The sequence below is a fragment of the Oryx dammah genome, unplaced genomic scaffold, assembly GCF_014754425.2.
Source record: "Oryx dammah isolate SB20612 unplaced genomic scaffold, SCBI_Odam_1.1 HiC_scaffold_10, whole genome shotgun sequence".
Taxonomy (NCBI): Eukaryota; Metazoa; Chordata; class Mammalia; order Artiodactyla; family Bovidae; genus Oryx; species Oryx dammah.
The window spans coordinates 25394524-25409822 of record NW_024070194.1 but is presented as its reverse complement, the minus strand read 5'-3'; the positions used below and the strand labels follow the sequence as shown (position 1 = coordinate 25409822).

General features: G+C 45.6%; 1 protein-coding gene across 1 annotated transcript in view; it reads right to left on the bottom strand.

Moving 5' to 3' along the window:
• Positions 1–6644: 6644 nt before the first annotated feature.
• Positions 6645–15299, bottom strand: part of VAPB (VAMP associated protein B and C) — a 51750-nt gene continuing 43095 nt past the window's right edge. The window contains exons 4-6 of the mRNA XM_040248661.1: positions 12426–12506; positions 10450–10626; positions 6645–8121 (exon numbers count right to left, since the gene is read on the bottom strand). Of these exons, the coding sequence (XP_040104595.1) occupies positions 7963–8121; positions 10450–10626; positions 12426–12506 (417 nt within the window). The 3' untranslated portion in view covers positions 6645–7962. The remainder of the gene's footprint in view (positions 8122–10449; positions 10627–12425; positions 12507–15299) is intronic.

Below are 15299 nucleotides of genomic sequence, written 5' to 3'. Positions count from 1 at the left end.
GATGCTGGTGAAGGAACAGGAGTAAAGGAGGCAGTTCTGGGGCCACATGCCCCCACATCCTCTGTAAGATGTGGAGTCACAGGGTCAAATTTTACACGCAGGCATCCTTTCCTGTGGGGCTTCCCAAGTGGCACAGAGGTAAAAGAATCTGCCTGCCAATGCATGAGATGCTGGAGATGCGGGTTCTATCCCTGGGTCAGGAAGATTTCCTGGAGGAGGAAATGGCAACCTACTCCAGTATTCTTCCCTGGAGAATCCCATGGACAGAGGAGCCTGGCAGGCTACAGTCCATGGGGTCACAGAGTCGGATACAACTAAGTGACTATGCACGCACATAGTGCCCTTTCCCAAGTCTCTTTCAGGAACTCTCTCCTGATATTCCAGCTCACTTACATTTGCTGCAGCTGTTGTTTGCAGCAGCGAGACTAGAAATGACTTGGGTGTACCTCTCAGAGGGCTGGTTGAGAAAAATCACCCAGGGGAGACCCACAGAGCATTCGGATGTGTGTGGCCATGAAATGATCTCTAAGGTGCACTATAAAGTAGCGCTCAGGACAGGGAGGGGAGTGTGTGCTGCTGCTTGTGTGTAATAAAACACAAGGGCTCTGCACACACAGCAGCACACAGAGAGCATCTCTGGGGAGAGCTGAACAGGAAACGGGGTGTGGGGAGCCTGGGGAGAAGGGAAGTAGGTTTGGGACTGGAGGACACTGAAGAGGAGCTGTCTACCCTTTGCTCTTGCATGAAGCCTTCCCGTTGGCATGTGTAACTTCCTCCAAAGAGGTCAAAATGTTTTCATTAATGTTTTAACATGAAAACACTGGAAGATGGAGACTATCTGCCACGGCTTAAAAGACCAATGCCACCCCAGTGTGTGGGCTTGGAGGAAGTACACCAGAGAGCAGTCAGTAAGTCAACAAGAAACACCTCCCCTGACAGGGAAACACAGGGATGCAGGCCTGGTCCCCATGCTGAAGCTGTCTGGGCAAAAGTTTCCTCATCAGTAAAATGAGCAGGTTGACCCAAGTCGTTTCGTAAGGCTGATTTCGGGCACAAAATATCTGATTGTTCATTTAAACCAATTTTGTGTTCCCAAGGAACAGTAAGAGAGCTAGTGATGGGCTCTAGTATCTGGTCTAAAGCACGGCTAAATGCTCTTAGGCCATCCATTCCAAATAATTTTACACTGAAGCATCCTTCAAATACATTCAGAGCACAGAATTTATTGAACATAACACGGAGACGGCTAGTATGGAAAGTTCATGCCTCGGCAGGGCAGGTTTCATCAGGCTGACACGGAACATGTGAGAACATGCTGTGAATGGCTCCTCTGATCTGGACACTGCAGGAGCTCCCCCGCCCCCCTTCCCTCTGGGAGGTGGAAAATCAGCCATGAAACCATGAATTTATTACATATCAGATAACTAACACGTACCATGGTAAAGAGTCCTCTCCTACACCAACTTTTTAAATGCACTCCACGTCAAAACAGGTCATACAACTTAAAATACATAAAAGAAAAACGATGAAAATGAAAGCATTCTAAGACATGTCTTAGAATATTCAATGCCCAAAATGTTAGCATATATTGAAGTCAGGATAAAAACCCTCATCACAAACTGCAGAGATCTTTTTTTTTCAAGACAGGGAATGAGATATAAACTATGGAAAGAACAGCATGTGTTACTGAAACTACTTCTTTTCTCAAAGAGAGGAGGTGAAGGGAACATTTTAATAAAAATAGATCATTTTGAGTTTCTTCTAAGAAGTTCCAAATGGCAGCAGCTTATAAATTGTGTTTTTTAAAAAAGGAAACGCTAGTAAGAGAAATAAGAACCAAATGCATTTTGCGTTTTTCTCTGTACGTAGAAGAGTGAGTCAGTTCACTGAGGCTGCTTACGAATGAAAAACACAAAAAGACAATCATTCCTGTTGAGTAGTTTCTCAGCATCTCATTCAGGCTCTGACACCGAGAAGGTAAACTGACCGATGTTTGCTGAATGAGGGGGTGGTGAAAAGCAAGCAGCAGTTCTTGTGCACACGGTGTCAGTAGGACAGACAATAAACTCTGACCTTTGAATCCAAAGAAAATTATCAATGAAAAAAAAAAAAGATATTTTTAAACGAATGCTGCACTAGAGGCTCACAGATGAATTCAGTTTACTTCTAAAATACAAAGGAAAGATGGCAATGCAGGCACCCAGTTCATAGAAAGAACCAGACCTTTCTGTATTACGTGGAAAAATGTCGAGTCAATGTGGGAAACACGCACGCTAATTTATTATCTTAAATCACAAAAACTATGCATTCTTGTTAGCACTAAGCCTTAATGAAATCGTGTTAAGATATCTGATTTGTCTCCCTTAGTCGGCAGTTGCTGAAGGGCAATGAACAAATAATGTAACCTTTTCTGTTCTGGCCAGACTTGTTGGGCATCAGTGAAACAAAACCCTCTGGGGCTAGAGCCACACCTGCGGAAGCCAGGGCCAAGCTCCCTTGGCTCAGGATGCAGAGGTGGGCAGGACAGGAAGCCAGCACCTGTCCTGCCTCCACATCCCTGAGCCCGAGGATTAAACACATCCACCCTGTGGTATAATAGAGTAACTGTAACAGGGCATTGGCAGAGGATCAATGTTTTATGGTTTAAAAATAAACATCAGTATTTATTCAGCAGCAGCAGACTATTCATATTACCCCACCATACTGTTTTATTCACTGACATCTTTTAATCAAAGCAATCCATATCATGGCAACATTCCCAGGTATCATAATTGCAAGTATTTATGGCAAGTTAGATGATAATAGCTTTATTTCTATTGCGAGTTTTCTTTCTTTCTTCCCTACTGATTGGGTACAGACGTTTTCTAATGAGTTATTTCCATTAAGAATACCTACAATCATTATAGTCATTGAAACAACTGCTCACCAACCTCTACCAGCTTCACTTTTAACTATTATACACAACTGTTTACGTGTGTTCATGTCTTCTAAGTTTTTCAAAATACCTCTCTAATGACGATAAAAGTGAAATCTTTACTTTTCACAGTGGGGTTACAGTGAACAGAGGGAGGTCGGGTCTGCCGACTCAGGGGTGGGGGACCTTGTGCACCCTGACGTTCCTGGAGGCCGAGTCTCATGTGTACCAGGTATGCGGCCGACGAAGATTCAGACGCAGGAGGAAGTGAGTTAGTGAATTTATCTTGCTGGGGATGCACTTCCACAGCCTCCTCGGCCTGCCTGTCAGCTGACGTGCTTTAGTGGGGTCTGCTGTGGCAGGGCCCCCTTCAGTGATTTCCCGGAGGGGTCTGGGACCAGTGGCTGTGCTGCTGTAATCCCCAGCAGGCCCCTTCTGTGATGCCAGTTTATAATGCTGGTTTTTTGCTTCACGTTTCACTTACAAGTTATGTAAAGCCTCCACGGAAAGCCTCATTATCACCTTGTGAGACAGACTAGTCATTTTCTCTCTCAAGCCCCCAAATTCATTCCCCAGGAGCGTCACGCAGAGATCTTGGGGCAATGAGAAAATGGAAAATGCACGTTTCTTCACTGTCTGAAGTGTGTTTAGTTTCCAAAAGAAAAATAAGCATCTGAATGAGAGTTCTGACTCTACTTTGTATGTAAACCCAACCGCAGAAGGGATGAAGGCAAAGACAGACAAGGTGCTTGAAGGGCCCGCACTGTGGAGATGGGGCCCCGCTAACTCACCAAGGCCGAACTTACCACCCCTCTGAGGGGTTTTTGAAGCTGAAACAGCGTCTTAAGAGATTTAGGCCCTCGCAGGAGGCTTCCCAGACTAAATTCGTTCCAAACTAGAGGTTCTAAGAAGTTGCCCTGTTTAACCTCCTGGAGGCTTCATTTCCTCTTATGCAAAACAGAACCCTTGCTCCCCAATGTATCACAGTTGTCAAGAGGATTGAGTCAATGAATGAGCAGAGAGGAAGTGCTCTGCACAGGGTGGGGAGGGCATCCTAACAACAGCGACTTTCCTTGCAAGGTTACCATCAGAGGAGCTCTGAAGAAGTCTTTTTAAAAAGAGTTTTCTCCAAATCCAACCAGGCTGGGAACTGAGGGACCCCACTTCTCGTGGGGCACAGGGGGTCCCGAGTGCCTTTTCTGGTCTTGTGGGACCTGCTCGCCCAGCTGGAGTTATCCGTCTTAACAGCGTGGCGGACCTCCTGAACACAGCCCCATTCCTGCTCACATCTCAGCACCAGCGACTGCCACCCAAGGTTCACTGCGCAAGGTCTCCTGAGAGGGAACTCTGGTGAGTTAATCTATTACTTAAGGCTCCTCCCGCTCCAGCCCCACAGCCTCAACAGGAAGGGGCCATGAGACAAGCCGCTCCTGCCCCAGCGCCCCAGTGAGACACGTGTCAGTGAACTGCCATCCCCAACAGGGGGCGCAGTGGCCTCTCCACCTGCCAATGCTGATGTTACTCAAGTGTTCAAGGTGACTTTCAAGTCCACATCCACCTCTCTCGGTATTTTTTCCTCTTTTTATCAATGATTTCACAAACTGTAAACAAAAACTTGTAAATGAGCCAGTTCTTTAGAGAAGGAACTGAAAATGATAAACGGCATTCTATATTGGCATGGATTCTGAGTTTGCAAATGTATTTTTGTGTGCAAAAAAAAGACACCATTTGAAAAATGTTAAGCTACTTACATATGGTATATATGCTACACACACACAGCTTGTTTGCAAATTTGAAAGGCTATTTAGCTGTGAGCTATCACTGCATTCAGTTATATCTGACTCAACACAGCCTGCAAGTCCAGTAGTGATACTTTCCAATAGCAATTCTTTTCCTGGGATTTGTTTGAAAGCGTTTAGGTTTTCACGGATCACTGGAGGTTCTTCATTTTTTTTCCCCCTTCTGTGTTATGTAGGTATAAGCTGTCTCTCTAGACATAAACTGTCCACTGGTAAAAATCAATTTTGATTTTATCAGTATTTATTACTGCTGGTGCCAGCAATTTAGAAGACTAGAGAGAAGGAAAACATGCAAACTAGGAGAAAAAAAAAATTAAAGCCAGGTCCTCACGCCTACAAGTAACACAGCCTGCTGGTCTTTAAGAGGCATTCTGTATGCTGCCAAGGGAGCCTAAATTATCAATTATCAATCAATCAAAATTTATAGGACTCTGTTACTGCTTGCAGTCTTTTTTGTATCTGTGAGCTCGGGGGGTGGATATTTCTAAACCAGGAAAGGCACTGCCCTCACAGGTGCTATGAGCAGTAACTAGGGCTGCAGGCACTGGAGCAGCCTAACTGCCCGCCTAGCCTCCCTTCCCAGCCGACACTCTTAACCAGCTTCAACCTAGCTTGTTCCAACCCAGTTTATTCCAGTGACTTGACTCACCAGCTCAGGACAGAACAGTCTACGGGCAGGACCACCATCTACCTGCCTCACTCTCAATTTCCAGAAAAGAAACCCCAAATCTGCACGCTCTTCCAGGTTCAAGATCTTGAGTGTCCCTGGCTCTTAAAATCATGAACCAAAGCAGCAGCTGCTCCACACACGTTTTCCTCTCCTGACATGCTCTTCCCTGACCAGGGTCACTGATGTGAGGTCCGGTCTTCACATCACTACCCTTCTCTCCCTGGCGGGGGGTTCCCTTCTTCCACTCAATCAGAAAGTTCAACAAACTAACAGGTGTTCACCAAGTCCTAACCCCTAAAACGGCAAGAGGTTTAATGAGATGATTAGTTTGAAGAGACAACCTTGGATTTTAAATTTTGATTTTTAGCTACCCACAAATAGCCCACATCCTCTGAGATGCGGATTTCCTTTTTCTAGATGTACACAAAATACTAAGTCATTTTCAAACACCTGAAACACAGGTGCCCCAGGCACTCTTTTTGAGAACTTAAGACACTTGATACAGGCACCAGCAAAACTGTCTCACGGGCCAGATCCCAGCAGCTGTTCTTGCGAATAAAGTTTTATTGGCACACACGGCAGCCTCCTTGAAGGAAAAGTCTTCGGACTCCTGCTCTAAGGAAATGGGACTGCGCTACATCCACAGGCACTATTTGTGCATGCTCAGTCACATCCAAGACCCCATGGACTGTGGCCAGCCAGGCTCCTCTGTCCATGGGATTCTCCAGGCAAGAAACTGGAGTGGGTAGCCAGTTCCTCCTCCAGGGGATCTCCCTGACCCAAGGGTCAAACCCGCGTCTCTGGTGGCTCCTGCACTGGCAGGCAGGTTCTTCACCACTGAGACACTTGGGAAGTCCCAGGCATGATGTGAGGCCCTCCTAGTCACTGCCCTTTCGAGGCCAGGAGCTGCAGCAGGTTTATCACATAAAGATTAACCTGCTGCAACACACTTCCCTGGTCAGTCTTCTCACCCCTTTTCTTAAGTACCTGGATCCATAGGGAATAGACACCGGAGACTAACTTATAACTGCTGGCCGGGCTTCCACAGCTTCACGCGATGGGCCTGTGATTGGGAACTAGGTCTCTTCAATGTTTACCAAGAGTGCTCAGCATGTAAACATATGTATTTCTCATACATTGGGTCATTTTTCTTTTTAGATAGGGGTCATTTTTAAATCAAGCTTTCAATGACAAAATAATAATGATAAAAATAGTAAGTACCCCCACCCACTTAGCAAAAGTGACAAAATGACAAAAGATCTCTTAATTTGGGGGCTTTATTTTTATTTTTTATTTTTTTTAAGATGCTACATAGTCAAACAGAACTGGATTGGTCTTTTACGGCATAAAATTAATTCACAGTCAAGCTCTCCATCACTACTTGACGGCTCATCCAAAGTTCCTCTCGAAGCTCCTCTCGCACCACCCCCACGCCCCGGCCCTGCCTAGCTGGCTCCCTCTCCCTGGCCCCTCTGCTACCTGCCTCTCGCCCTGATTCCAAGTCAGGGCTGCCTGGGAAAGTCAGGACTACACTGGGGCATGGGTGCTGAAGTGTAGGTGGTGGTGAGGAGCAGAGAAAGACAGCACAGGGACCGGCTACTCTTTCCCCTAGACAGTGACCTCGAGCCGACTGCCGCTACTGAGAGTCCTCTCCCCATGGTGCCTACTACTTATCTATACAGAAAACATTTCCTGGCAGTTGTTCTCCAACGTTCCCATGAGCACACCTCTGTGCGTGTGTGTGCGCACACGCACACAGCCCTGAACCTTCGGCAGCAACGCCAGCTTCACTCCATGGTGTTAGGTAGCACAGGTGGGTTTTAGGCCACAGAATTAATTATAATCTTGTGACAGAAGACATGAGATGAAATACATTATATAAGTTAAATATGCATTAAACATCTCTGAATAATAATTCAATCTCACTACATGAACCAATAGTTATCTAGCTTGGTCCCTTGAAGAGAACAGCATTCAATGACTTTGACTTCCAGAGCGTCGGGTCAATCAGCAACACACACTCCCCACTGCTGATGAGCACAGCCGATGCTGCCACAGCGCCGTTCTTGGCGCCTTCAGGCCCTGTTCATCAGTCCCCAGCAACTGACGGCCAGGGTGGACATGGAGAGGCTGCCCGCAGTGAGTGAGTGGCACGGGGAAGGACATCGACAGGGTAGGCTGCAGCTTCCCAGAGGCCAGCACCAACAGACAGGGAAGAGTGTCATGTTTGCAGAGAGGAAATCCAGCAACGTGGACCAAGGCTACAGGCGCTTAAAATGACATTTACAACATGCCATTACCATTTAATCATGGTTTCCCTTGTCATTAATAAGGTTCACTCTTTGCCCCAATCATTTACTATGCGTTTTAAACTTTCTAAAAGATTGTTATATTATGTTCTATTTGTGTGTGTGTGTGCATGTGTGCACGCAGGTGCACACAAGCAGGGAGGGGTAATTTAAAGGCAAGACCTGTGAGATGTCATCATACATTAATTTCTCTTTACACATGGTTATGATAAATTTAAATCCCACACTATGGCGGACCCATCAATCCAATCCCCATCTCGCATGCTGCCTCTACAAGGCGATCTTCCCTATGATCACGCCAACGATGAAGAAGAGGACGATGAGTGCCAGCAGCCGGGTGCTCAGGCCCTCCTCCTTCCCAGCCGTGGCTGACGCGGGAGTGGGGCTATTGCTCTGCGCTGTCTTCCTCATCCGAAGTCCGTCTTCCTCCTAGGGGAGCAAACACATGTTTCAAAGACAGTCCAAAGCACCAGAAGTGGAAGGCAGCTGTATAGCTTAGCAGAGGTTTGGAGGGGTTGGGGGGGGGGGGGGAGGTGGGCAGGGAGTTACACCCAGACTCCATCACAAGAAATGGTCCCCACCTCCTCATTTTGCAAATGGAGAAACAGCCTACAGAAGAGACTGGCTTGAGGCCCCTCTTCTTCCATGCATCCACCACAGTGCTGCTGGTCCCTCTGTCTGAGCAGGGCACTAATGTGGTTCTCTGAGATTTATAGAAAAAAGTTCTTCACAGAGAAGAATCGCAAGAAATGACTGAGTAGGGGACCTGGATGCTTTTAAATGTAGAGCTCTGTCCATGGTTGATACTTGGTGAGTTACATGGAAACTGCTGGACTGAAAATGGGATGTCTGTAATATCAAAGTATAACTGAACTGGATATACACGTCTCAAATATTTTCTACTTAATGCATGGAATTTCTACCAAAGAAGAAACAATCTTTTTCATATAAATGAAGATAACTTGGACATTTTCCCCACCTACACAGACCTGTGAGAATCGACACTTTTCCTTTCTTCACAAGCCCAAACAGGGCATACCTCAAGGCCTTCCTGTTCTAATTACCCTCAATCCATCCCTGACACCCTCCACAACAGCTGCACTTTCTTTTCTTCTCCTTCAGTTCGTTCACACTCATCAAGTGTCTGATAGATCTGACGACAAGAGGCAGCCAGCACCTTAAGCCCACCCCCTCCCAACACTCACGGCCACCTCTGTGGGACTGGTTATCAGTATTTGTGGCTGTGTCTCCCCGGTTACCCTGGGGCTTATTTTAAGGGCAGCGACCACCCATGTCTGTATCCCACAGTGCTGGGCACACAGGAGGGTCTTAGGAAATGTGTGGCCAGATGAAAGTATGAAACAACACAAAACAAGAAATCCTTGTTTGGCAAAATAAAGAATCTTCTAATGTCAAGACTGGTCTGATAGTATTTTAAAGACACTTTGCTCGAGGGGCATGGCCAATATTGCTGCATGCTGATAAATGACTGGTGCTATTCGATTAACTTAAAAAAAAAAAAAAAGGGCACAGCAAAATACAGCATTTATTTTATTGGGTTTATATAGAAGCTATTTCCACCTATTTATCACTTTAAATGGCACAGAAGAGAAATACATTCAAGAAGAAGCTTTAGGCGTATCTTAGACTTTTAGCCAAAAGTAGAGTGTCAGCTTCATAATTTACTCCATACTAACAGCAGTCACTGAATGAGGCAAATCATGATTACTGCAGAGAAAAACATGGATGCCACTTTCTAAACCCCGTTGGCCCCCCGTGTCTCCTACCTCATCAGAGTAAGAGAAGGAAGAGTCACCTGCAGTGAATTTATGGTGTGTACCTGGTGCTACGCAGTCAGAGAGTGACAGTCTATGGCGGCTAGGGACATGATCAAGATGAAAAGAACAGATCGGCCTCAAGACTTAAGCTGCAGCAAAAGATCCTACAGTCAGATGTTCAGAAACACTCTCTTTAACTCTGTGTATGAAAGGCATACTTTCAACACTGGAAGGGGCCTTAACAGGGTCTTGCAAACAGAGGCCAGAGGCCGCTGTGATGGACAAAGTTACACAGTGAGTCCAAGTTTGGCTGGTCATTTCCACACTACCGCAGGCCTCCAAAGCCAAGAGTAGCACACCTGCCTCGCTCCAGCACCAGTGCAACCTCACCCCCCAGCGCCAGGGCCACTCGCCAGGTCTAGGGCCACAAGCTGGAGCCCCTGGTTCCCTGTAATCTCCCCAATGGATGTGACAGCATCCCAGCTCCAGCCTCCAGACCATACTGATAGAGGATGAGACCCCACTGCTAGACCTATTTAGGATACTCAAAAATCAGAATGATGATCGCCTTAAAACAGAATACATGTCAGTCTTTACTCTCTTCTAAAAGGTTCTCATCCAATGGGGATGGAAAAGGGGCTTGAAAATGTGAAGTCAAGATAACCATTGTTGTTTTTTTAATTTCAATTTACACTAATGGATTTTTTGTTTATTTGTCTGTTGTCATTTTATGAGGGGACAGGAGCTTAAACAGTTGAAAAACTACTGCTCAAGGGACACTGGTTCTTAATTTGGGATGCACGTAGGCATGTGTCCAAGGATTGTTTTGAGAACCTTAGGAAAGATATAGAAACTTCAGCCTGGAGGAAAAACGTGCAAATACAAGACAACTCCACAAATTTCATCAACCTCCTCACCCAAGACCATAGTAGCAAAGCCCCCATTCCCTGGAGATGATCAGGAAACAAAATGCCATTACCTTGAACTGCTTGTTCTCCTCCCGCAGCCTCTGGACTTCGCTCTGCAGCCTCTTACACTCTTCCATCACCTTCTTAACTTCAGTGTCATCCAAGGAGGAACTCAGAGCTTTAGACACCGTTGGTGTTTCTGTCTTTGATGCAGTTGTGGGTATAATTTTATTTATTTCTATATCATGCTGTTCAGAAATAAATGAAAGCCCGAGTGTCACCAACCATGTATTAAAGGACTTCTTCATGCAAAGTAAAGTGGGTCTCAGCAGACACCACCCAGGGTAGCGTTTCATCTAAACTGTACAATGTCACATTTACTTTTAAAACAGATCACTTTATCACCTAGTATCTTCATAATCTAAAACTGGGCTCCAGAAATTATGGATGAGGGCAAATAATGAAGTCCGGCTGAGACTGATACTTCAAAGAAAGAGAAAAGGGGCTGTGCGCACTGCACTATCAAATTCCTGCCATGAAAAATCAGCAGAGCATAGCTGTGCAAGCTCAGGAATCATCAGCCACAAATTACCGTCACTACAAAGACGCGAACATCCCCCAAACTGGCTGGGCGGGGGCAGAAGGCCAGAGGGGACATGACCCAGAGGGTGATTTGTCTCCTGAACTTAAGACAACTGCAGCGATGGGATGAAGGTGCAACAAATTCAGCGTCTATGGTATTTCATCCTGGGGAGGCAATGTGCTCCTCAGTTCCCCAGCCACGACTGCACTGTGATCCCCTCTGGAGACCCAATGGGGATGAGTGAGTACTTGGGGGCCGGGGAAGCACGGAAGCCCTTGGGGGTCCATGTGGCAAACGGAGAACAGCGAGCTCTACCCTTAGTCTCCCAGGGGAGAGGAGTGAGGCCCTGGCAGGCAAGACCTCAACACACAGAGCTAACCTCCAAGCGCACAGCTGGGGCCAGAATACAGTCCTCAACTATCCACAACTGACAGAACATGCTGTGGGAAGAGGGAAGGGAAAAAAGGAACATCAACCACCAATCATTCAAAGAAATGGGATAGTGACGGTGGTCAATTAGCGAGCAGAAAAGAAATGCTAAGTAGTTTTGACACAAAGCATCAGCATTCCTGGAGACTGTTATGGATAACGTTGAGAGTTTGAACATTTCTATTCCCACCACCAGCTATTAACAGCCAGGGTGGTTTAATACTCTGCATGGGTTTTAAACTGTGTTAACACAGTTTAAGTTTTTTGACTAGGGTGAAGGGAGGTCCATGCCAACCTGGCTCATGCTTTGGTTTCACACAGAGAAAAGTGAGCCAGCAGCTGGGAGGAAGTCACTCCTTTCCCTCAGTGCTCAGGCAGCAAAGAGGGTGATTCTCAACGGGAACTGACTCTGCCTTGGGAAGGGCATACTGGGCAACATCCGGAGACGCTTCAGGTGGTCACGACCAGGGATGCTACTGAGGTGAGGTTAAGGGTGCCACAACACGCCCTGAGGTGAGGTTAAGGCACAGGACAGCCCCACAGCGAAGGACTCCTGGCCCGAAAGTCAGCAGGGCTAAGGGTGAGAAATCCTCATCTAAAAGCACATTTTGACTGAAGAGAATCTGGGGTTCAAGAGGTGGAGAGTTGGTGCTCAGGAGAAACGCAGACAGGGAAGCCTGCAGACAGCACTGTACAAGAGGAGCTGAGCGCTCACCGTCTTTCCCACTGTTATATATGATAGCAACCTAGAACTTTGCCCAAGTCAAAGAAGCTCTTCGGAATTTATGACATTTCAATAGTCAACAGGTTGTGTTTTTCAAAGGCAAAAAAAATTTCAATGAGTTCTTTCTGTGAATCTTTCAAAGGCAGATTTCACAAAGGCCCACTTATTTGTTGACTTCAGCTCATTTTTCTCTTCATACATCAGAAGAAGGAAAATAATTTGCCAACTTAAATCTTGGTTTTGCAGGAGATGGTATGCAAATAAGTATCAGCTTGCAACATTCAATTATTGTTAACTATAAACATACTTACTGGTTTATCATTTTCTGCTGGCAATTCAAACACACATCTAAGTTTTGAATCCATAAGGTCTTCCGGTTTTGCCTCCTTCCACTAAAACAATTTAAATTCAATAATCAGGATATTATAAAGCTGCTAGAAGAATGATTTTCTTCCTATAACTGACAATTTCAGAAAAATACGCTTAATGAGAAAGCCCTGATGTACATCAAATAAAGAACTTAAGTCTGCTGAGATTTCAATATTTTTAACGTGACAAGATTAAATACACCAGCTCCCCTGAATATTGATTATTCTTCATCAGCCCCAGTCGTGCTGCCTGACTCCTCCGTGTCCACCAGAGCTCCTTGTCACCAGGCTGTGAAAAGCACACAGGACAGAGAAGACCACCACTGGACCCAGAGGAGTCTTCTAGCCTGCATCTGGATAGCCTAAGGACATCTGGGCTCTCCTTAAGAAAATACAACTTACTTCGCAGGGCATGTCTTTCTAAGTGGAAGCCCATACTACTTGGAGGTGATTTTAGAACACTGCCAACTACCAGCAGGGCACAGGAACGGGAAGGCCATCTCTGTGACCCCTGTCTGGGCTGAAACCCACTCCCTCAGCCTGCTGGGAGGAACACGTTCCTGACTAAATCCATGTTCGGGGAGGAGGCACTGCTGGCTTACTGCTCCTCATTTTGGCAGAGGAGAACAGGAATCCCAGATGTTCTGAGAATTATAGAATAAACCAGCACAGCAAGAAGGTGATACAGCAAAAGGAACGAATTCCCCCACCCTGACCCGAGAACCATGCAGGAGGCAGAGAGAGCAACAGGTACCAAAAGTCAAAAATGGGAAATAATCTCTGTGTCAAGCAAAACAGGAATGCCAAAGTAAGCCATGGTGGGCACAGTCATGGAACAGCATGCCATTCAAGGGATACCAAAGAGTGTTTGATTACATGGGGAAAATTCACAGAATATAAATGAAGAAACTGCAAGCAGTATTTTAAGTCTGTTCCTCTGTACATACACACACATCTGCACAGATACATGTGCCTGTGTGCACGTATCCTAAGAACTTCAGGCAAGGATCATCTCAGCATGTTAAAAATCATCGAGTGAAAGACTGCTGGCAGGCAGGAAGTTCAGTGATCTTCGAGGATCTGACTGCTCTGAGTATCACAGATCACCCCTTAACCGCCGGGCAGATGTGCTCTACACTGGACAGAGGTGGCAGTCACCACCCTAACTAAGTAAACAGACCTGATGTCACCAAAGGAGGTACATGATGCCCACAGGACACTACCTTGCAAAAAAACAAAAATACCGAACCTGAATTTAGTCAGGAGGGGAATAATTTGATAAATCCAGAATGTGGGACATTCTCCAAGGCACCTGGTCTGGACTGTAAACAGGATGAGTGTGCACCAGTAGAAGAACAACAAAAGGCCATTTCTTGAACTGGGAAATGCTAATATGAGTTTCTCTTTTAAGCACATTATTGAATTAACGTTAAGCCTCTTAGCCATGAGTGACAGGCTACTTAACAGAGCTGAGTCTATGAAAGAGCCTGCCCTTGTTACAATGCATTCAGGAATGGTGAAGTTTCATGAACAGTCAGGGAACTCAGCAAAAAACAGTTTAGGACAGAAAAGAAGCAAACGTGGCAAACTGTTAAAAGATGAATCTTAGTAAAGGTTAGACGAGTAGGCACTACTGTTTTTTCAACTTTCAGTACATCAAAAATATGAAGAATAATATTTTAAAGTAAAGAAAAACCACCAGGCTCTCACTAACAGTGGTTGGGTCTAGTATAAAAAACTATGTGACTACAGGTCCCATAGTTTTATTTTTGCTTGTTTGTATATATCCCAGATTTCCAACAAAGTACATTTCATTTTTTAATTGTTGTGAACATTATCATGAAAGAAAGTAAAATTCACTTTTATTGTACCCTGAGGCCTGGCCTACAGCAGCACTCAGATAAGACAGCTGCCAAACACTCTGCCTCGTGCTCTACACACAGCACATTTAATCCCACAACAGCCCTGGGAACTAGGTTTTTTCCCCCATTTTACACATGACCAAACCCTCAAGAGAGTTAATGAAAACTGCCCAAGGCCACAATGTTAGTAAAAGGCAGAGTCAGCTTCACACCCAAGACACCCAAGGCCATGCTCTTTCACCAAGCCATGCAGCAAAGCCAAACAGAACATACTCTGGAGTCCATGCTATGCATCTGCCATACATTCTTTTGCTCTCACAAAGTAACATGAAGCGACACACCATGTTCCAGGAAGTGAAAGTAGTGACTGTATCAATAATTATTTCTATGAGAAGGAATGTGAACACAAAGCCTAAGATTGCTGGTCTCTGTGAAACCTCACTTGTCTGTGAAACCTCACTTGTCTGTGAAACTTCTTGTCTGTTTCACTTCTCTGTGAAACCTCAAATGTCTCCTTTACCCGCACCTCCTGCCCAGGTGTTACATAAGCATGAAGGTGGTCAGCTATGCTTTTCTAAGACTGAAAGAAATGGCTGTGTGGTCACACAGGGGCCTGAAGGTAGGTTGTGCATGAAACAGTACTTCAAATAAAACTTCGAAAGAGAAAAAAAACAACCTAGTGTGAATCCTAGCTAACTCGAATTTGTAGGCATTCCTCGGACGACTCCAGTCTCTAAGTTTCAGTTGATGATCTGGAAAGTGGTGAAAATGTTGAGGCAGTCCTGCCCTTCTTTTCCAAACTGTGAGGACTAGACAGTCTGTCCTCCCTGGGCTGTGGATATTAGGGGTCTATCAGTATACTGTGATTCTCACTCACAGCACCAGGATGCCTGCGGATTTATTCACGCGTGTAAAAGGCTGGGGGTAGAACTGCCATTATAATCATCTTCTAGAA